Source organism: Protopterus annectens, chromosome 7.part0 (genome assembly GCF_019279795.1).
Source record: "Protopterus annectens isolate FY-2018-M chromosome 7.part0, PAN1.0, whole genome shotgun sequence".
Classification (NCBI taxonomy): domain Eukaryota; kingdom Metazoa; phylum Chordata; order Ceratodontiformes; family Protopteridae; genus Protopterus; species Protopterus annectens.
This window is the reverse complement of record NC_056739.1, coordinates 143,083,872-143,108,961: the sequence shown is the minus strand read 5'-3', so window position 1 is coordinate 143,108,961 and position 25,090 is coordinate 143,083,872. Positions and strand designations below refer to the sequence as shown.

Genomic DNA, 25,090 nt, shown 5'->3' with positions numbered 1-25,090 from the left:
ATAAAGACAAAGACATAAAACAAAATATAACAAAAGATGTTCAAATGGTATACTAAAACATTAAAGTTTGTTTTAAGGTCTAAGATAAGGAATTATTCAAATTATCTAATTAAAACACTGACAATAAGGTGCATTTTTTTAAATATGTGGAAGCTAATAAAAATATAAAAAAATAAACTGGTCCACTTATAAATGGTTTTGGTATTATAAACAGAAGAATGAGATGGCAGAAACATTCTGTGAATATTTTTATGAAATAAACACCATTGACAATAATTAAAATAATGTTTGTTCCATACATTTTATAGACTGTGACAGCTGTCTAAAACATACTTGAAAAAAGATACCATACTATCATTAAAATGGCTTAAGAAGGTAACAGTGTCGGACCAGATCAGATGTCTGGATATTGTATCAAATTTCTTTCTGCTATAACAGCAAAATCTTTGACAGGTATACTTTCTTGTATGTTACTAAAGACTGGAAAAATTCATATTTAGTTCTTACGCAGAAGGGTGGGAAAAATCACCATTTCCATTTTCTAGTAATTGCTTTTTTGGCAGCCACCATAATTAGACTCAGCAAGGCCTTACCATGTCTAGGCAATTCCAATTCTATACCATTGCTCAGAAAATCATCTCCCTTGTCACACCAGCATCTCTGAGAGTGCACCCCACAGGAAATCCATAAAGTCCACCAACCCACCGCACTCCCAGAAAATATGTTCCGAAGTACCTCTTTCTTCCCTGTCACACCTCCAACATTTGCTGTTTTCCTTAAAGATATCTATGTAAACATTTCCAAGCACAAATCCTAAATCTTTTAAATTTTGTTGCATATTTGGCAGACATACATATATATATATATATCCTCCCATTGTTTCTTTGTGAATTGCTTATCCAATCTCTCTTCCCAATCCTTTCTAACCTTCTCTGATTGATTCTTATAGTTATCATGCAATATTTTATATGCTGTATTAATTATTCCTTTTTTAATGGTAGTGTCTGTTCTAGATTCTACTAAAAGCTCTACCAGTGCTGGTCCTTCATTTAAGACCCCCCCCCATTTCTTTCTCTTTGCTTATACTCTGATATCAAGCCTTGATAGAGACAATCTCTAACCTGCAGTCTAAATAAATTATTGGCTCTTCCCATTGTATTACATTTCCCTCTCTAGTTATTTGCTCCAAATTCTTTGGTTCCTTTGCCAATTTTCTCCGATAAAGTCCACCTGCCTCTTGCGTATATCTCTAATTGCAATCATCCCTATCGGTAGAATCTATCTCCATTCCTGTATTGGCTTAGTTCTTATAATACTCTCCACTACTTTGTGGATATAATATTTTGTATGAATACTGTTATTCTCCTTAAAGGCCTCCATCCAAAATCCCAGTCTCTCCTTGTTTCTTTAGCTTCCTCCAGTTTCAATATCATCTCTTTCCACTTTGAATTATAGTTTTCTGCTTGTGCTATTTATAGAAGCCTTAACTGTGTAGCTTTGGAATACCCCTTCAAATTAGGTAATCCCAATCCACCCTGTTCTATTGGAAGAATAAGCTTATCCCACGTGACTCTTGCCGTCTTCCCCTCCCAGATAAAGTCCTTCAGCTCTTTATTAATTACTATCCACAACTTCTCCTCTGTTTGATAAAAATTTGCCTGAAACATATATAAGACTAAAGAGACTAAAAACATTTTGACTGCTTGTATCTTACTATCCATATCCATATAACAAAGCTTCCATTTTCTCAGTTTTTGTATTATATTTTGTTTATTCTCTTCCCACATATCCTTACCTGCCACACCAGAATCATTTTTAATCCATACTCCTAAATACTTCATTTTATCATGTCCCCATAAATACGAATATTGCCGAACCAATTTGTGTGTGGGCACATAATTTACTGATATTGCCTTTGTTTTAGCTTCAATAATTTTGTATCCTAAAAAGATTTGAAACTGTTTCAAAATGTTCCACAACACTGTAATGTCTCTCTCTGTTTTTGTCAGGTATAACATAATATCATATGCAAACAGAGCCAGCTTTTCTTGACTATCATACCAATTATAGCCTTGAGTTTCTGAGTCCCTTATTTTCTTTGCCAGTGGTTCTAAATACAATGCAAATAACAAAGGAGAAGAAAGATAACCCTTCCTGGTTCTTCTGCTGAAGCAGAAATTATCTGAGAGGACCCCTAACCACTTTAATTTTCACCTCCAATCCCTCCTATATCCTCCTAATAAACCTTTTAATTTTATAACTAAAAGTAAGGCACTGGAAGGTTCACCAGAATAAAATCCACTGTTTTATTGATCTCACATGATATTAAAAAACGTAAAGCACATCCAGAATGCATTAACTGTATCACTGCGTTTTCATTACAAAAATCTTCTTCAGATTACCAACTTCTGAAACCCCTTTATATACAGAAACATCCCCAATTAATCAATTAACAAACTGTTAATACTTTTAAGAACACAGTGCAAAAAAACTACATACACAAACAATGAAACACAGTAAGTACAGAAGTGCATAGAAAATCATTTGTTGGTCAAGCAGGAATCTTGTAAAAAACATACATTATTTACAATTTGTAAAAACTTGTAAACAAAAAATAAATATTTAAAAATATAAAACCCTTGTAAAACCACATTTAAAACACTGTTGTGTAGGTCATACAAAATGTTAAACAGCACCATCTGCTGGACAGTCACATAATTTAAAGTTTAGCTGACCTAAGCTTTAAGACTGGCTTCAATGAAACCATCTCATTCAAACCAGGATACCTAGTAGCTTCAAGAACTAGTTGCCAGTACAGTTCCCTGTATTCTAGGCGTGTTTCCCAAGGGCCACCCCCAGGATCAATGGGCGATATTTCTATTACATAAAAATCAGCTCCTGCACAGTTCAAAGTATGTTTATACAGAGAATTGTTACTGTTCATCTTTTTTATATTGTACCTGTGTTCATACATTCTTGACTTTAATTTTCTCTCAGTTTTGCCTATATACAATGCTTCACATTTGTCACACAAGGCTAAATAAATAACACCATTAGTATTGCAATTAGCAAAACCATTTGTCTTAAGTCTGTCTCTACTTTTCAGATGAACCATCTCTCCAACTTTGACATAAGGGCACTGGGCACAACAACCACACTTGTATGTGCCCCTTTTATTAGAAAGGTAAACACCTGTCCTAGGGGTACCATTCTCCAAAATGTTTTTAATACAGCGTCCCCTTCTGTAAATACACCTAAAAGGCTTATCAAATATATACTGCAGGTCTGATGTACTAGCATATCTGTTCCATTCTCTTTCTATAATGTTTCTGGCCAACCCAGCATCCCCGTCATAAGTAATAACCAAAGCACTGTTGTACCCATTATCACCTGACCTCTCCGATGTTTGAATATTTTCAAGGTCCTGATTGTCACTCCCAAAAATGAGGGCAAACCTAGATTTTCTTGCTTCTAAAACTTCATTGTATACTTTTGCTAGAAGCTTTTCTGGGTACCCCCTAGCCCTGAACAAATCCATACGATAAGCAATTTCATTAATAAAATCAATGTCATCGGAGGTCATTCTGGACATTCGAACAAACTGACCCTTTACAACCCCTTTCTTCTGGTGATGTGGTTGTGCACTGGTATAATATAGGTAAGAGTTCGAGAATGTTGCTTTTCTGTAAACTCTAGTTTTTAAATTCCCTCCAGCCATACTGATACTGAGGTCCAAGTATCTCATCTCATCAGAATTGATTTCATACGTAAATCTTAAAAAATCTGTGGTGCTAGACAAATAGTTAAAGAAATCTAAAAACCTACTCTCAGGTTCTAGGTTCTACCCAAAATAAACAAATGTTATCCAAAGAAACGAGCATAAAAATTCCAACAACACCTGAAATCGCAATTGAACACACATTTCTTTTCCCAGTAGGAAAGTATAATGTTCGCATATGTGGGAGTACAATGGGCCCCCATAGCAACACCTCTTAGTTGTTTAAAATACTCACCCTCAAAAAATATAAAATTATTCTTTAAAATCACATCCATTAAGATTAACTGTTCTAAAATCATTGTAACTTATGTAATTAATATCACTGAAAACCTCTTCTAACCATTCTAAACCCAGAGTGTGGGGTATTGAAGAAAATAAATCTATCACATCAACCGTGATAAAAGTAAGGTTGTCACAATAAAGGCCCGAATGCAGGTTTTTCAAAAGGTCCCATGAGTCTTTGAGTACATTTACCCACCCCCATGGACCATTTTTTAAGCTTAGAATTCACAAATTTAGCTAAGAGGGCTGTTATGGAACCTTCAGCAGAGACTATTGGCCTTAAGAGTGGGTTGCCAACATCCTTGTGGACCTTGGGGATGCCAAAAATTGATGGAATCCTAGGTTTCTCGACATGTAAAAAATTGTATTATTGTCTCTAAGCCCTTCAATGAGCAAATCATTTAAACATACTTGTATTCTTTTGTAAGCAATATTTACTTTGTTCAGAGAAACCCTCATATACTGGTTGACATCATCCAAAATGTCCATCATCTTACCTTCATATGTGATTTTGTCCATTAAAACTACACCCCCACCCTTATCCGGTTTCATAATTCTTAAATTCTTGTTACTTCTACATTGTTCAAGTAAGTCTCTCTCTTCCCTACTAAGATTCAGAGTCACTTTGTTTTTATTTATGGCTTGCCTTAACTCATTCTCCACCATGCATTCAAAGTACTTTAATTGTGGATGCAAGGGCGGGTTAAAAGTGCTTTTCCTATGCAAGGTGGCATTGTGTGAGTTGGACCTTTCTTGACCATTAAAAAATAGTAGACTTTTTTTTCACATATATAATTTAAAATCCACCAATAATTTAAACACATCACACTTTCTCCTAGGGATAAAAGAAAATCCCTTTATAAATAAGTTAAAATTACCTTCCTGCACGTCGATGTTACTATAATTAAAATTGTTATAACTTATTTTGGGACCATTCTGACCCCAGGGCCTGTCTCTAGTGAGCTCCCCGTTGTCCTGTCCAGGCATTGTACCTGTAACTGACTGGGCCTTTCGTTTTCAACCTTTCTGACCTAAACTACAGCTTAACAAAAGTAAATCTATATTCATTGCCTGCATTTATATTCCCTAGGCAGCAATGCAAATACCCTAGAAGACTTCCTCCAATGGCTTTCCAACACATATCCCCATGAAACTATGGTGTTAGGAGACGTTAATATTGACTGGAACAATTGTTCCTCTGAATCTCCCACCACCTATATAAACCTTTACGGCTATACCTAACTTGTATCCTCACCCACCAGAATAAATAAATCCAACTACAAAGGCAGTATCCCAGATTGGATTCTTATGGACAATCACCCAGACCAGCATAACACGGGTATCCTCCCAGATGATATAAGTGACCACCTACTCACATTATTAAGCATAAAGTAAAGCTATCAGAAACAACAAAAAATTTAACTCCACTGACTTTCAGAACGAACTCAGAGCATGCAATTGGGCCATACTTAAAGAATTTCCACTAGATGATGTTGTAGACTATTTTAATTCTAAATTCCCATAATCTATCCGCACCCTTAGAGTCAAAACCAAGACCGCCCCCTGGCTCTCTAAAGTAACCAAAACCAAAATCATAGCAAGAAATAAAGCATGGGACAACTGGTGCACCTCCAAAGACTCACTTGACCATATTAAACTCTGACAACTAAGGAATGATACCAAGAAAGCCACATTGTCAGACAAAAAAAAAAACTTCTATCAACACCTTCAGCAAAAACACCAGAACAAACCTCAAAAAGTTTGGGCAGGCATAAACAAACTGCTCCACCCTGGCCAAACCTCCACCCCAACCCCCTCAACTTGCGACCTTAAAACTCCAGAGAAAACTGCTAACATCATTAACAACTTTTTTACCAAAACAATCCAATCACTAGCTAGCCAACTACCCCCCACTAGTTCCTTTCAAAACTCCTCCACAACCACTACCCCACTCCCTTTCGCCTTCCAACCTGTATCGACATCGACCATCCGATCTCTAATTCACAAACTAAAGCCCACTACCCTGGCAGCTGATCTCCTACCACCAGAATATTTACAAAACGGGGCAGATGCCATTGCATACTCTTTCTCGATCATAATAAACCGCACCTTGACTGAAGCCACTATCCCCCCCTCTATGGAATATTTCCCATGTTATTCCCCTTCATAAAGGAGGGAATTCTTTAGACCTCTCAAACTTCTGACCAATAGCCGTACTATCCCCACTGGCTAAAATTATGGAAAAGTGCATCCAGAACCACTTAATGCACTATCTCACCCAAAATAAACTACTGGCCAACTCTCAGCATGGCTTCAGGCCACACCACAGCACCACATCAGCCCTCCTATCCTTCTCTAACTCTAACAACATCTACAGCACCACATCAGCCCTCCTATCCTTCTCTAACTCTAACAACATCTACAGCACCACATCAGCCCTCCTATCCTTCTGTAACTCTATCAACACCAACCGAAACAATAACAAACTTAGCTCAGCTGTCTTCCTAGATCTCTCTAAGGCCTTTGATATGGTCAATCACCAACTGCTTCTCCGCACCCTGAAGGAACTGTCACTGAATAGTAGCCCCATTAAATGGTTCCAATCTTACCTGCCTGATGGACAACAAGCAGTTTTATGGCAGAATACCCTATCCACATGTCTACCCACTACTCCAGGAGTCCCCCAAGGCTCCATACTAGGACCACTACTCTTCTCAGTCTTTATCAATGACCTACCCACCATCACTCCCAAGGCCACTTGCATCAAATATGTGGACGACTCTACTTTAATATGTACCGCCTCCTCCTCAAATGAGCTTATAACCCTAACCCAGAATACTTTCAATGATGTAGAAAAATGGTTTGCAAATCCTCAGCTTCTATTAAACCCCAACAAAACTAAACTGCTCATCATTTCCCCACCTGCACATCCTCCTCACCATTCTTTACTGTAAGTTCCAACAACGGCACAATTATATCCCCAGATACTCACACAAAGCTCCTGGGCATCACAGTCGATAATGCCATTAAATATGATATCCATGTCAATCAAGCCATCAAATCTCTCAACAAAAAAATGGGCTCCCTATACAGGATCAAACCCTTTCTCACTCCTTTGGTAAGAACCACTATCGCTTGGTCCCACCTACTATCTACCCTCCTCTATGCTTCCCCCCTCTTCACTAACCTTAACCAAGCCACCCTTACCAAACATATTGCTAGATTTGCTACTGTTGCTACCTCTAGGACCCACCATTGTATCAACCTAACTCAACTAGGATGGCTAGAGTGGCCCAGTCTTCTCCGATACAACCAACTTATAATAACCCACAAAATATTATATCAACCCGGAAAAACACCAGCACTAAATTAGATCATCAAACCATACAGAAACCCAAGGATACTAAACTCTGCTGACAAACTGCTGCCGCAAACAACTAAGAGCATAAATGTGGCTGGGGGCTCCCTATTCACCAACTCACTAGGAAAAACTTGGAATATGCTACCTGCCAAACTTACTCACCAATCCTCCTTAACCCAGTAAAAAAAAAGCCTCAAATTACACTTCCAACAGCATTGGCAGTGTCCCTGCTTAAACCCCGACTAATCACCACCCGCTGTTCCTGCAAACTCTCCCTAACATTTCAGTCTTATACTCTAATTAAAGTGTATGAATTCTTGAAGGGACTTAGCCCATAACTCCGTGTATTATTGTCTAAAATTGAAGCCGCATGATTTTGATGTTGTCTACTATGTTTTATCCACGTTTGTCACCCTACTGAAAACTGCATATTGTACTTATCTCTAAAGGTTTCTATTGTTCCTAATGTAGTTATACTCTGCTTTCTGGAGCTTTTCTCCCAGAGCCTTCGCTGAAAATGGACATATATCCAGTCAGACTTTCCCGGTAAACAAATGTAAAATAAAATAAATAAATAAATAATTGTCACACTCCTCTGAACAACAGCAAAGGATCCTGTATATATATTCCTTAATGCTTCTGTGCAGCCCAGTGGGAATTTAAAACTTTAGAGTTTTAAATAGATGGGACCACTTTACAAAGCTGAATACGTCTTCTGCATCTATAGTTAAAATAGACCAAGGGGTGCACATCAGCTGTTTTGTTTCAAGCCAGTGCACTACCCAGAAATCCGTTCTTCAACATCCCTCCCCTTCACCATACACAGCTGATCAGTACGTGTGAGAACAGGTATTACAGGAGCCACTCAGTACGAAAACAGGTATTACAGGAGCCAGTCAGTACAAGAACAGGTATTACAGGAGCCAGTCAGTACAAGAACAGGCATTACAGATGGCAGTCAGTACAAGAACAGGCATTACAGATGCCAGTCAGTACAAGAACAGGCATTACAGGAGCCAGTCAGTACGAAAACAGGTATTACAGGAGCCAGTCAGTACAAAAACAGGTATTACAGGAGCTAGTCAGTACGAAAACAGGTATTACAGGAGCCAGTTAGTACGAGAACAGGTATTACAGGAGCCAGTCAGTACGAGAACAGGTATTACAGGAAGCAGTTAGTATAAGAACAGGCATTACAGATGCCAGTCAGTACGAGAACAGGCATTACAGGAGCCAATCGTGCCACACATTCTACATTCTGAAGTTATATGGGGTGGTCGTTACTGGGGGGAGTCGGGTCTTTTCCCACTTTTAAGAGTGGCTCCACAAGACACTGTTTCCAAGATGGAGGAACAGGGCTGTGTGCACACCGTTGCCAGAATAAACCAAAGGCTGATGGCGGAATCAACTGACACATTTCCACAGGAAGGCCATCTGCCCCCGGCCCTTTATTAGTTTCAGGGTGATTAAATGCATGCAGTAATTCATCCTTGGTGAAAGTCTTTTTTAAATGCTTTTTAAAAGTCTTTTTATGCCCCATATCTTCTGTAAGTGCTAGTAAATTGGAAAAAACATTATCTACAGACCCCAGAAAGTCATCTAAACACACATCCCTATAGTAATTCCTAAACTGCTCTAATACATTCTGGATGGAACACACCACCCACTCACCCCCACCACTTGAAATCTTCCCAGTTGACAAAGGGAATATCTGTGTGGCTTTACCTCTGCATTTCCCGGTCAGTCTAGAGTAAATGTTAAGGGCTGCCTTCATAATACTGCAGGCCCAATCCATCCAGGGAAACCTCAGTTTTTATATTTATGTATTTTATCTCTAACAGCATGAAGAGCCAGCTCAAAGAATGTGACTTTAGTTGATACATACCGGAACTGTAAGTGCCTTTATAAATCTTGCAGACATTTAAGCTCTTTGGTCCAAGTACTCCATAAACATTCACCCAGGACCTTAAATGCACATGTATAAAAACTTTAAAAGTATGCCATAGGGTGTGTGGAGAGTAAACCTTTTCTGCATGAAGATGTAAACATTTCTTGGACAGTTTCTTTACATAAAACAGGGAATTCAGGTCTCCTTGTACAAAGTGAGAGTAACTTGTATATAATGAGGGTAAAACCTCCACAGTTGTGGAGCAGAAGGTTTTACGTTAGTTAACCGATATAATAGGCCTTCATGGTCAGAACAGGGGCAAGGAATTATACCCAAAGATGGACTTAAATCAAAAAGCAATCTTTCAAGGTATATCCTTTCAATTTGACTGACTGTTCTATATTGTGAAGAATAGTACGCAAATGCAAGAACCTGTGAGGAGTGGCTAAGACCCAAATCACCTAAATAAAACTAATCCATGCACTTATTTTCCCTAAAGCAGAGGTAGGGGAGGAGCAACTGCAGATGAATCTAACAGGGAAGTGATGCAGTTGAAGTCCCTTACACAATTAAAGCCAACTTTCTGTTAAACAATGAAATAGGGCCCTAGCACTTTTAACCCCCCCCAGCAGGATATAGATAAACATTCACAAGTGTGATAATTCTGTGTGCAATCCCCCCCCCTGTATACAGAAGGTGCCCATGACATGAAGAAAAGAATTCCCCTTTTTGACAAGGATAGCCACCCCTCTCCATCTGGCAGAAATGTAGGTGGAGGAAGCCTCGTACGGCTACTTTACATGCATCTCCTGCACAGCGATAATACCATCATGCTAGTTGTCTGATTCGGGTCCTTAGCCTAGTACATTTGATGGGGATCGGATGTCACTGACATTAATGATACCCTCGTGCTGGTTGTCTGATTCAAGTCCTTAGCCTAGTACATTTGATGGGGATCGGATGTTACTGACATTAATGATATTCTCGTGCTGGTTGTCTGATTCGAGTCCTTAGCCTAGTACATTTGATGGGGATCGGATGTCACTGACATTAATGATACCCTCGTGCTGGTTGTCTCATTCGAGTCCTTAGCCTAGTACATTTGATGGAGGTCGGATGTTACTGACATTAATGATATTCTTGTGCTGGTTGTCTGATTCGAGTCCTTAGCCTAGTACATTTGATGGGGATCGGATGTCACTGATATCAATACCCTCGTGCTGGTTGTCTGACTCGAGTCCTTAGCCTAGTACATTTGATGGGGATTGGATGTCACTGACATTAATGATATCCTCGTGCTGGATGTCTGATTCGAGTCCTTAGCCTGGTACATTTGATGGGGATTGGATGTCACTGACATTAATGGTACCCTCGTGCTGGTTGTCTGACTCGAGTCCTTAGCCTAGTACATTTGATGGGGATTGGATGTCACTGACATTAATGATATCCTCGTGCTGGATGTCTGATTTGATTCCTTAGCCTAGTACATTTGATGGTTATTGGATGTCACTGACATTAATGGTATCCTCATGTTGGTTGTCTGATTCGAGTTCTTAGCCTAGTAGATTTGATGGGAATCGGATGTCTCTAACATCGATATCCTTGTGCTGGTTGTCTGATTCGAGTCCTTAGCCTAGTACATTTGATGGGGATCAGATGTCACTGACATCGATATCCTCGTACTTTTTGTCTGATTCGGGTCCTTAGCCTAGTACATTTGATGGAGATCGGATGTCACTGACATTAATGATATCCTTGTGCTGGTTGTCTGATTTGAGCCGTTAGCCTAGTACTTTTGATGGGGATCGATGTCACTGACATCAATACCCTCATGCTGGTTGTCTGATTTGAGTCCTTAGCCTAGTACATTTGATGGGGATCGGATGTCACTGACATTAATGGTATCCTCGTGCTGGTTGTCTGATTCGAGTCCTTAGCCTAGTACATTTGATGGAGGTCGGATGTCACTGACATTAATGGTATCCTCGTGCTGGTTGTCTGATTCGAGTCCTTAGCCTAGTACATTTGATGGGGATCGGATATCACGGACATTGATATCCTTGTGCTGGTTGTCTGATTCAAGTCATTTGCCTAGTACATTTGATGGGGATCAGATGTCACTGACATTAATGGTATCCTTGTGCTGGTTGTCTCATTCAAGTCCTTAGCCTACTACATTTGATGGGGATCGGATGTCACTGACATTAATGGTATCCTCGTGCTGGTTGTCTGATTCGAGTCCTTAGCCTAGTACATTTGATGGTGATCGGATGTCACTGACATTAATGATATCCTCATGCTGGTTGTCCGATTCGAGTTCTTAGCCTAGTACATTTGATGGGGATTGGATATCACTGACATTTATGGTATCCTCGTGCTGGTTGTCTGATTCGAGTCCTTAGCCTAGTACATTTGATGGGGATCGGATGTCACTGACATTAATGGTACCCTCGTGCTGGTTGTCTGTTTTGAGTCCTTAGCCTAGTACATTTGATGGGGATCGGATGTCACTGACATTAATGATACCCTCGTGCTGGTTGTTTGATTCGAATCCTTAGCCTAGTACATTTGATGGGGATCGGATGTCACTGACATCGATATCCTCATGCTGGTTGTCTGAGTCGAGTCCTTAGCCTAGTACATTTGATGGGGATCAGATGTCACTGACATCGATATCCTCTTGCTTTTTGTCTGATTTGGGTCCTTAGCCTAGTACATTTGATGGGGATCGGATGTCACTGACATTAATGATATCCTTGTGCTGGTTGTCTGATTTGAGCCGTTAGCCTAGTACATTTGATGTGATCGGATGTCACTGACATCGATACCCTCGTTCTGGTTGTCTGATTCGAGTCCTTAGCCTAGTACATTTGATGGGGATCGGATGTCAGTAACATTAATGATACCCTTGTGCTGGTTGTCTGATTCGAGTCCTTAGCCTAGTACATTTGATGGGGATCAGATGTCATTGACATTAATGGTATCCTCGTGCTGGTTGTCTGATTCGAGTTCTTAGCCTAGTACATTTGATGGAGGTCGGATGTCACTGACATTAATGGTATCCTCGTGCTGGTTGTCTGATTCGAGTCCTTAGCCTAGTACATTTGATGGGGATCGGATATCACAGACATTGATATCCTCGTGCTGGTTGTCTGATTCAAGTCATTAGCCTAGTACATTTGATGGGGATCAGATGTCACTGACATTAATGGTATCCTTGTGCTGGTTGTCTGATTCGAGTCCTTAGCCTAGTACATTTGATGACAATCGGATGTCACTGACATTAATGATATCCTCATGCTGGTTGTCTGATTCGAGTCCTTAGCCTAGTACATTTGATGGGGATCGGATGTCACTGACATTAATGATATCCTCATGCTGGTTGTCCGATTCGAGTTCTTAGCCTACTACATTTGATGGGGATTGGATGTCACTGACATTTATGGTATCCTCGTGCTGGTTGTCTGATTCGAGTCCTTAGCCTAGTACATTTGATGGGGATCGGATGTCACTGACATTGATATCCTCGTGCTGGTTGTCTGATTCGAGTCCTTAGCCTAGTACATTTGATGGGGATCGTATGTCACTGACATTAATGATTCCCTTGTGCTGGTTGTTTGATTTGAGTCCTTAGCCTAGTACATTTGATGGGGATTGGATGTCACTGACATTTATGGTATCCTCGTGCTGGTTGTCTGATTCGAGTCCTTAGTCTAGTACATTTGATGGGGATCGGATGTCACAGACATCGATATCCTCATGCTGCTTGTCTGATTCGAGTCCTTAGCCTAGTACATTTGATGGGGATTAGATGTCACTGACATTGATATCCTCGTGCTGGTTGTCTGATTCGAGTCCTTAGCCTAGTACATTTGTTGGGAATCGGATGTCACTGACATTAATGGTATCCTCGTGCTGGTTGTCTGATTCGTGCCCTTAGCCTAGTACATTTGATGAGGATCGGATGTCACCGACATTAATGATACCCTTGTGCTGGTTGTCTGATTCGAGTCCTTAGTCTAGTACATTTGATGGGGATCGGATGTCACTGACATTAATGGTATCCTCATGCTGGTTGTCTGATTCAAGTCCTTAGCCTAGTACATTTGATGGGGATTGGATATCACTGACATTAATGATATCCTCGTGCTGGTTGTCTGATTCGAGTCCTTAGCCTAGTACATTTGGTGGGGATCGGATGTCACTGACATCGATACCCTCGTGCTGGTTGTCTGATTCGAGTCCTTAGCCTAGTACATTTGATGGGGATCGGATGTCACTGACATTAATGGTATCCTCGTACTGGTTGTCTGATTCGAGTCCTTAGCCTAGTACATTTGATGGGGATCGGATGTCACTGACATTAATGGTATCCTCATGCTGGTTGTCTGATTCGAGTCCTTAGCCTAGTACATTTGGTGGGGATCGGATGTCACTGACATCGATACCCTCGTGCTGGTTGTCTGATTCGAGTCCTTAGCCTGGTACATTTGATGGGGATTGGATGTCACTGACATTAATGTTATCCTCGTGCTGGTTGTCTGATTCGAGTCTTTAGCCTAGTACATTTGATGGGGATCGGATGTCTCTGACATTAATAAGTAATTTCATTCAGCATCTGGATCACAAATGTAATAACCTCCCCATCACAGAGTTTAGTAAGTACATTTCAGAGATTAGATAAAGCAGGACAAATGCTCTTTCTTTAGAATAACATATCAGTGTAATTAAAGAGTAGGCTATCTTAGTACCCTTTCTGCAGATAATAAGACTAAAATAAATTATAGAAAAAAGGATAAAGTAAAATATATTGTAAAGGACAGTATGCGGCAGCATCATCAAAACAAGGCATTGACCAAGTATGTACAGTACAATGTATGCACTTTGAGGTGGATAAAGCTCCCGTTAACCTCCAGCAGTCTAACATTGCTGGTTGTCTGATTCGAGTCCTTAGCCTAGTACATTTGATGGGGATCGGGTGTCACTGACATTAATGGTATCCTCATGCTGGTTGTCTGATTCGACAGCTGAAAAGGCCACAAAAGTACCCCATGAAGACGATCCTAGGCCTTAAATACATGTCCTACATGGAAAGACTCAAAAAAAACTCCAGCCATTCTCTGTCTCATATCATCTACTAAGAGGTGATCTCTGCTCGACTCACAAACCCATGTCTGACCCAACTCTGTTAGAAATGCTACATCTAAAGAAATCCAAATCCCTATATACCACATGCTCCAGAGACCTCAACCTCATTACCACAACCAAAAAAACAAGCTGGAGGGACAGGTTCATTACCCAGAGATTGCCCATGCTCTGGAAAAAACTTCCCACACATGTCAAGCAGAGCACCTCACTGGCCCTCTTCAAGAGAAATCTTGACGAGTGGATGGGAAATAGAAAGTTCACCCCAGGGATCACTCCAGTGGCTCTACTCGACACAGCGACTGGGAACCAAGGTCGGGTGGCATGATGCCAGGGTAATCCAATGGGCTAGGCTTATAAAGGTTCCAGGGCCATTAGCCTAATACACACCTATGAACCGATGAACCTACAGGGATTGAGCCTGAGCAAGTAAATTAATACTTCAACCAGTCTGAGCAAGTTATTTAACCAATCTGCCATTCCCAACTAGAGCATTTTACACACATGCACACACACACACTTTGTGGGTCTGTTCAAGGAACCAGCAGTAAGGCTTGGAACTTTCAAAAAGAGTTTCCTTCCAAGCAAATTTTCCCTGAATTCTTTATCCTTCTTTTTTTTTTCGGGGTGGGAGGATTTCACTCTTGCAAGAGAAACCAGTTCCATCCATTAAAATGTACGTTTCAAAGTAAGATGCAAAATATGTACTCGCCATAAAATATAGCAATTGAGTACTCACAATACCAACAGCAGGTGAGTGCTCACAATACCAACAGCAGGTGAGTGCTCACAATACCAACATCAGAGGAGAACTCACAATACCAACAGCAGGTGAGTGCTCACAATACCAACAGCAGGTGAGTGCTCACAATACCAACAGCAGGTGAGTGCTCACAATACCAACAGCAGGTGAGTGCTCACAATACCAACAGCAGGTGAGTACTCACAATACCAACAGCAGGTGAGTACTCACAATACCAACAGCAGGTGAGTGCTCACAATACCAACAGCAGGTGAGTGCTCACAATACCAACAGCAGGTAAGTGATCACAATACAACAGCAGGTGAGTGCTCACAATACCAACAGCAGATGAGAACTCGCAATACCAACAGCAGAGAAGTACTCGCAATACCAACAGCAGGTGAGTGCTCACAATACCAACAGCAGGTGAGTGCTCACAATACCAACAGCAGGTGAGTACTCACAATACCAACAGCAGGTGAGTGCTCACAATACCAACAGCAGGTGAGTGCTCACAATACCAACAGCAGGTGAGTACTCACAATACCAATAGCAGGTGAGTGCTCACAATACCAATAGCAGGTGAGTACTCACAATACCAGCAGCAGGTGAGTACTCACAATACCAGCAGCAGGTGAGTGCTCACAATACCAACAGCAGGTGAATGCTCACAATACCAACAGCAGATGAGTACGCGCAATACAAACAGCAGGTGAGTGTTCACAATACACACAGCAGGTGAGTACTCGCAATACCAACAGCAGGTGAGTACTCACAATACCAACAGCAGGTGAGTACTCACAATACCAAATCTTTGAAAGGGCTGTTTGTAGTGTTTGCATTACTCCTTCCCTTTACCCTTTCTGTATAGTACACTCCAGTTATTAGGAAATTCTGCAAGTGTAGTTCAAGTTTATAAATCAGTAATGTTTTTATATTCAACTTCACTCACCTCTCTCATGTCACTCATCTGCTGAACAGACACACATGCACCTCTCTCATCTCACTCACTTAATGAATGGACACACACACCCACACACACACACCCCTCTGTCATCTCACTTACCTATTGAATGAACGTGCGTGCGCGTGCACACACACACAGACACACACCTGTCTCATCTCACTCACCTGCTGAATGGAGACACACGCACACACACACACCTCTCTCATCTCACTCACCTACTGAATGGTGACACACATACACACACACCTGTCTCATGTCACTTACCTACTTAACGGACACACACACACATACATCTCTCATCTCATCGACACACACACTTCTCTCATCTCCAGAATGGACACACACACACACACACACACACACACACACACACACGCATACATACATGCATACACACACACATGCATCTCTCTCATCTCACTCACATACTGAACGGACACATAGACCTCACTCATCTCACTCACCTTCTGAATGGATAGCCGGATACACACACATCTCATCTCACTCACCTACTGAATGGATATACATAATTCTGTCATCACACTCAACTTCTGAATGGACACAGACACACACACGCAGACACACACACACACACACACACACACACACACACACACACACACACACACACGAGCCCTCATCTCATTCAACAACTGAACAGCTTGCTCATCTCTCTCCTGGCAGTTTGGCAGCTCTCCATGATCACACACTTGGTTTTCCTTGTTAAAATCGAGCACAAAAGCAGGCCAGTTCCAACATTTAAATATGCATTGTTGTACATGCATCTTTAGTAGAAAGCATGCAAAGATGCATTCACAAAGAATGCATCCTTAAAATAGACATGTATTTTTTTTGTTTAAATTAAATGTTGTTGCAATCACCTTCCCAGTGGCCCCCCCAAGTCAAAAGGGCCTTAGGCAAGTGCCTATGTCACCTAGTGCTGGTTCTGGCTGTCAAAAAAAGACTCAAGGCTAGGTTCATCAAAAGTACATCCACAGTTTATCCACGAAAAATCAATGAAGAATCCATACAGGTTCTGGCTCTGTATATCTGTCTCGCTCTCTCTCTACCCGTTACCTACTGTTCCATTGTGTTGATACAGCCCACAGTGCTACCCCCATTCCCTACTGTTCCATTGTGTTGATACAGCCCACAGTATTACCCCTGTTACCTACTGTTCCATTGTGTTGATGCAGCCCACAGTACTACCTCTGTTAGCTTCTCTTCCAGGCTGTTGACATAGCCCACAGTACTACCCCCATTACCTACTGATCCATTGTGTTGATACAGCCCACAGTACTACTCCCATTACCTACTCTTCCAGGCTGGGCACTCTACTCCTCTCTTGTGTACTATACTACACTACTACAATGCTGCCCATATTCCTGTCTGAAAATTCTGCTGGCTGTTCTTCCTTCAGCCGTCACTAATTTGTAACACTAATGCTGTTACAGCCCTTGCCATCATCTCTTGTCCTATTCTCGCCCACAGCCGTCACTAATTCGTAACACTAATGCTGTTACAGCCCTTGCCATCATCTCTTATTCTATTCTTGCTCACCCCACATGGCAGAGACCAGGTTACCATTCGTCAGCTGCCAGCTCTAATCCTGCCTCTGCTAGGCAATGTGCTCTAACATGTGTCCACTGGAACAAATTATTTTCAGCATGTATTGTCACAGACTTCCTCCACATGTCATCTGAACATTTACATCATACTAACCTGTTCTTCTTTTTCATTGATATTAGACAAAAAAAAAATTCTACCAGATTATGACATATGATTTATTACGACTGCCAGTGTCAGCCTTCCTTTTGTAGGTCGCATTCTGTTTCCTGACATGCAGTTAATTACTTTACCAGTTTTTGCACAATATGGCTACTGTCAAGTTTTTTTTTACACTGCCATTTACTTGTCCACTATAGACTCTAGTTACTCCACCCAAAACATGTCTTGTCACGGTCTGAAACAAAACAGTATTTATAAATGAACTGCAAAGACTTGGAGGATCTCACAGTAATCTGAGCATGAATCGATTTCAGTACACTTAACTTCCCTCGTTATGTGCACTATCCCATACCTGCTAGTGTTTAACATGGCTGTAGTGAGCACGGCTAATCCAGCAAATGAGAATGAAATGTCTGAGAGAGACAATCGTCTCTGTTCATAAGGTTACAGAATTCACTCATGTAAAATGCACCCGAGGTAGAATGAGAAGTTAACGTTCATAAAAATAATATGCCCATATTTACAATACTTAGAGACTGCACAACTCCAGTAACGTATGTTAATTAATATGTTTTATCACGCCAATAAAACCACTGGCTTTTACCTGTTCTTCACCTGTTTGGAATGGTACATGACTGAAAAGTTACACAACTTGCTCAAATGCATGAAGAATAAATGATTCTAACATCATCTAAAACAGGAATTCCCATCTTGTCTGTCCTTTAAGTAAGTACTATATCACAAACCTTTCTAAAGAGCTAGGTAGTTTCTTGTTAAGCGTGTACAGACACTAACCGGTTTTGTTGTACAAGTTTCGAAAGAATTTCTGATTGTAAATGCGTGCAACCCCACTGATTTCTTCAACTTTTGCCTCGGCTGCAGTGTGCCGATTAATAAAATTGGCAGTGATTCCAATAGCTAGCTTTCCTCGTAGCTCTTTTTTCTTGAAACCTTAAAATAAATAAATAAATAAAACTTTACAGATGCTGATAAGAGCTGCACACTACAAACTAAATTGATGGAAACATTCAAAGAATATGCATGTATGTGTGATACACAGATACAGACTTTATTTGGCAGCTTGTCAACAGAAATGTTAAATAATTCTTTACAGGTTTTTATTTGACATATACCAAAGGAAATTGTTATACACCAGTTGTACTGCACAGCATCAGATAGGTCAGTCTTCATGCAAAAGTGTTGACTACTACCTTCTCAGCAAAAAAAAAAATAGTCTAATATGACCTGGAACAAGACATATATATATATATATATATATATATATATATATATATACACACACACACACACACACACACACACACACACACACACACACACACTTTTTTTGTTTCATTTTAAGGGGAATGTTTCTGTTATTCTGAAAAATTCTGGACCTCCTCTAATCTGTAACTCAAGATGATTGTGCATTAACTTATGCACATACAACATACAGTAAAAGACATGTGTAAATATGAAACTGTAAAACAAGGAAAACTGCCTCCTATTTTGTACACCCATGGGAAAAGCCAGCACCTGCAAAACCATCTCTCTGTCATGCCCCTTCCATCTGCCCGGCACCACTCTCCAGCGGTTTTACATCAGGCAATCAGTATGAAAAACGTGACAATATTACTAAACTACATAAAAAGAATGGGAAAAACAGGGACTGGTTTGTGGCACAGTGTTCGAGATTATGGGATAAGCTACCGATCCCCATTTAAGAATTTGTAACATTTGAAAGCTCTGCAATCTTACCCTTAATAGGCCTGGGTCATGTTTGAAAAAGGTCTTTGGACAGATCATCTACCCACTCAACAAACAATAATATATAAAACAGAATAATCCTACTACCGCTACTTTATAGGTTCATAGGTTCATACTAGGCTATCTGCCCTGGGGCAATTATAAGCCTAGTCCGATTCTGTATGGCTTATGCCACCCCTTGATTTGAGTATACTGTGCCCTTTTTAAGGTTTAGTTTACTGTGCCTCTGTCTAATAGTGACGCGGGAGTAATCCCTGGGACAAACCTATGATCCCCCATCCACCTATCGAGATTCTTCTTGAAGAGATTCAGTGAGGTGCTCTGCCTCACATGAACTGGAATTCTATTCCAGAGCGAAGGGAGCCTCTGGGTTATGAACCTGTCCCTCCAGCAAGTTCTGTTCATTTCTGTGCTGAGGTTCAAGTCCCTCGAGTGTGTGGCTCTAAGGGATTTAGATTTACTGAGGTGGAGCATGTCCATTAATTCTGGATTTGACATAGCTTTGTATGTCAGGCATAGATCGCCTCGAAGTAGAGCTGGAGTTTTTTTAACCGAGCAGCATATGGCATCTGTTTGAGACCCTTGATCCTCTTGGTGAGATACTTTTGGGGTCTTTCTAATTGCTGCAGGTGTCGGGTAAGATACATCCCAAAAGGGGCATTGTATTCTATGATGGGCCTGATGAGGGATGAATAAAGGGGCATGATTACCTCTCTTGATCTAGATGTGAAACCCTTCGTGATGAGGTGGGCTATGTAGAAGGTCTTTCTAACCACTTTGGCAATGTGGTTTTCAAAGGAGAGATTGCTATCAACTTGGGTCCCCAGGTCCCTAATAACTTTCTCTGTACTTAATGGGTTTCCACCTATGTGGTAATTTGTGGGCACATTGTTTTTGCCAAAGGCTATGACTATACATTTTTTGGCATTTAGCTTTAAACCATGGCGCTGGCACCAGTTATCTGTCTCTGTGAGACCTTTATGAAGGATGTTTGTGTCAGCTGGAGAGTCGATTATGGCGCCCAGTTTGCAGTCATCTGCGAACTTGGTGAGCCATAGTCCTCCCACGTTTGCCTGTACCTCGGAAAAGTATATACCGAACAAGAGTGGTCCCAGGACAGAACCCTGTGGGATGCCACTTGTGACCGGTTTCGAGTCTGACATGGCTCCAGCAACTCTCACTCTGTGGGTTCTGTCTTTGAGCCAGTTTGCAATCCATCTTGTGACATAGGGGTTTATATTTAAGCTGGATAGCTTATCTATGATGCCCGAGTGGGGTATTGTGTCAAATGCCTTTGCAAGGTCCAGATAGGCTGTGTGGACTACCTTCCCTTCATCTATGGCTTTGGTGACTGTTTCGAAGTAATCAACCAGGTTCAAAAGGCAGGATCTGCCCTTGACAAAGTCGAACTGGGTAGGATCTAGTGTCTGTAGGTCCCCAATGTCTTTGTTTATGAGCTCCAATGATGATCCTCTCCATAGCCTTGCAGACTAAGCTAGTCAGGCTTATGGGGCGATAGTTTCCAGGGTCCGTAGAGGCTCCATCTTTGTGGAGTGGGACCACTGTTGCTGTACGCCATTCTGTGGGCACATATCCTGTAGTGAGACTGAGATTGCATAGCTGTTTTATTTGAGGGATTAGTTCCTCTTGGAGTTCATGTAGGACGCAACCTGGGATGCCATCTGGTCCCATGGAAGCAGTGTTTTTTGCTTTGGAGAGGGCAGCCTTCACCTGAGCTTCAGAGATGTTTGGGAGGCAGCCCTCTGCCGGGATAGATACTTGCTCTTTTGGGGTGGAGGGGGTGGAGAAGTTTGCACTGAACCTGTCTGCCAGGATATTGGCGATGTCTGTGGGTTCAGTGTATTTTTTGTCGTTTAGAATCAACTCAGAGCAAGTCTGGGAGTTGCATCCCAAGTTCCTAATATAACTGAAAAAAGCCTTATGATTGTCTTTGGTGTCCTGTGCAATTTTTCTCTCGAAGCTGGCCTTGGAGGATTTTATGAGGGATCGTAATTTTTTGCTAGTACTGATCAGAGATGCCTTCCCTATTAGGGATTTTGCTCTATCATGTAGTAGCTTCCTCCTTCTGTTGTACAGTTTATTTATGGCAGGGGTCCACCAGACTGGACGCCTGCCTTTGGATGATTGGGTCTTGGTTTTGTTTGGGATAGCATGATCCATGCATTCTTGGAGATATCCGTAGAATGCGTTTATATAGGATTCTGCAGTTTGGGCCATAGTTTCCACTGGCCCTGGGGCCTTGAAGGATTCCACTTTGGTTTTGAGAAGTGAGACGTTCGCTTTTGAGAAGTTTTTCACTGTGGTTTTCTGGGCTGGGGGTGGGGTCGGGATGTGGACATCCAGTGAAATTAACTTATGGCATTACAGACTGTCTCACTCCCTGGTACAAGGTATTCTGCTCACCTACGACAGGTAATCGTACAGACTTTATGACTGCATGATCACACACACACACACACACACACACACACACACACACACACACACACACACACACACACACACACACACACACACTATGGTTAAATCTCTATTATGAAGTGACACATGAAAATGCAGATAGTGGAGGAGTGACAGTTTGTTCTGTCGCAATGCAAAAAACAAAAATTTTTAATGACTTACCTTCTGGTACAAATCTCCCTCCACCAGCAGAGATGAGGACATCAAATTCAAACTGAGAAACTTGATGAGTGTCTGGTTTCACAGCCGCTCTCCAGCCTTTCCCTGCTGAAAACAGAGCATGAAACTTTACTTGTCTGATCCACAGAAAGCATGGCAGAGCCTCTCTGTAAAACTAACCCTACTTCACTGTTAACACAATATAGTCTGCTGGGAGTCTGTCTGACAGAAAGATCACAATGAACAAGCCACACGTAGCTGCCCCAAGAAAAGATAAATAAGTGAGAAACAGAGACACCAGGTCTGCACGGTTACTGAACAGAAAGAAGCAAATTTAATAAATATACTCTGATTAACATCTATTGTTTTCATTTCATCCACCAAAATGAGACTGTGACATTGCTACCACTGAATGTCCTCACAATCTCACACTCGCTGGTCGCTGCTGAAAGACACATGACAGTTGTACCTAAAGGAGGTAAGTTGTTCATTAAGGTAACACATTGTGAATGCATCACTTCTTGAACAATTTGGTTTCAGATCCTTGTCTCAATCACCTTTCTCTGGCTGTGTGGCACAGAAAACTAAGGCTGTTGTGAAAGGCCAACAAGTTGCACAGTTTTGTGTTTGTTTGTCTTTGTCTTCCTGTTGAAAGTTGTGTGACTCTAGGAAAAACAATGAAACACAGAGAACTACCAGACCACCTTTGAAAAGGGACCCTTGTACAGAGTTTTGTTACCTGGCTAATTAAAAAAAATCTTTCCTCTTATCTGTACATCATGTAATGAATGCATGCTAACTCCCAGAACTAGGAAAACAATACTTAAAAATAAATAAATACTATATACAAATGCAATGCAGACAGTAACATTATTTGATTCCATCTAGCACCTTGGCTGCATGCTTTTCAAAACTTAGAAACAAAAAAAAAAAAAAAACACCACATCAGCCATTCTTTAAATACAAACCCCAACCATGCAACTATCAATTAACTAATTAAAAAATATCAAACCTAAAAAACACTAATAAAACATTAGAAACAAATTTAAAAGCACAAATTACAAGAATAAATATCAAATATCATAAAAACACTCCAATCTAATTCATTGTTTAATCCATAGTTTCTAAAGTTTGAAATTCAAGAATTAATTCAGACTTTTCAAAATGTTTTCATTTGGGCTGCCATATCTCATATATTACATGTTACTTGCAAAAGTACACATATGTTAATCATATTTACATTCCCTTCATGCTGTGTTTTAATATGTTCAGCTATCAGGTTGTTAAATCTATTATTTTTATATCATTAACATTTTCTTTTATTCTCAAATTCAACTTTCTTTTTGTCCGTCTAATATAACTTAGTCCTCAAATACAGTTAGTAGCATAGACAACCCCCCTTATAATTACAAGTGTAACATCCACTGCACTGAAACTTACTACCATTAATATATTTCATTTGTTACATATCTAATCTATACCTATATCTATATCTATATCTATATCTATATATATCTATATAAAACAATTACCACAAGGAAAAATTCCCTGTGTACTATTCTATTAATAATTCAGTTTGTCTAAAGTAACTATAAACTACCATATACTGAATATAAAAAGTCATACTCAATGAAACTTTTAATCTTAAAGTTTCCTTTCTAAGATGTTCATCTTCTCCTAAAATTGCCTAATAATTCCTAAGCAACATTTGCATTACTACTGCAAATAACTGACCGTCTTGTCACCACTATTCCATTTTGATTTTAACGTATTCATTATTCACATTGTGGGATAGTAATTCTGTTTTATTGCTAACACAAGCTTAAAAAAGCCTCTTTAACTACATCTATAGAATAATTCTGCTAACGTACACACTCCCCTAATGGTAAAGCTTTCAATACATGTTGTAGGTGACAGCTACTACCACTGAGAAATACATGTGTTGCAGTATCTTTTCTAGGTAACTTTTGTATTAATTTTATTATCCAAACCCCATAACACCAGTGCCAAAAAACAAATGTTGCATCTATTTAGACATTTAGAAAATGTAACACCCAAAATATTATTCTCTCATAAAAATGTATCAAGTTCTTCAGTTGTTCCTTTACATATGAACAATAATTCATCTATAACTCTGTAACACTTAACCGGATTATGTTTATAAAATTTATCAGAGTAAATGACATACCCCATAAATATATTAGCACAGTTTGGGGCAAAAGGGCTCCCATTGCCTCACCTTGTGTTTCTACATATATCGTTCTTACTCAAACAGAAAGCAAAATTATTAATCAGGCAACATAAGGATAAATCCAAAATAAAACAAACAAAAATTCATCCAAAGCAAGGCACTGACAGAATTATAAGAAGCTTTTTAATAGAATGGATAAAACGCTTTCATCCACAAGGCACTTTATCAGAATACAGAGTGTACAAATGAAGCTATCAATATTAAACGTTTTTTAACGTCGTACCAATCATGTTAGATCAGATAGTGTGTTTATTGTTTAATTGTTTGGTGTTCATTGGATAATATGCACCTTGGCTGCATGCTTTTTAAAACTTAGAAACAAAAAAAAAACACCATATCAGCCATTCTTTAAATACAAACCCCAACCATGCAACTATCAATTAACTAATTAAAAAATATCAAACCTAAAAAACACTAATAAAACATTAGAAACAAATTTAAAAGCACAAATAGAAGCCAGGTTGTACGTTCTGTATTCAGATAAAGTCCCTTGTGGATGAAAACACAATCTATTGTATTAAAAGGCTTCTGGTAATTCTGT

The 25,090-nt window shown here is 40.2% G+C and overlaps 1 protein-coding gene across 4 annotated transcripts in view; it reads right to left on the bottom strand.

Annotated features, from left to right (window-relative positions):
- Positions 1-25,090, bottom strand: part of LOC122806293 (F-actin-monooxygenase mical1-like) — a 1,110,237-nt gene that overhangs the window by 524,182 nt on the left and 560,965 nt on the right. For 3 of the 4 annotated variants that reach the window (XM_044076592.1, XM_044076589.1, XM_044076590.1), the window contains exons 5-6: positions 22,302-22,406; positions 18,687-18,842 (exon numbers count right to left, since the gene is read on the bottom strand). In XM_044076592.1, coding sequence (XP_043932527.1) covers positions 18,687-18,842; positions 22,302-22,406 — 261 coding nt within the window. The remainder of the gene's footprint in view (positions 1-18,686; positions 18,843-22,301; positions 22,407-25,090) is intronic. The other variant, XM_044076591.1, reaches the window with a different exon arrangement.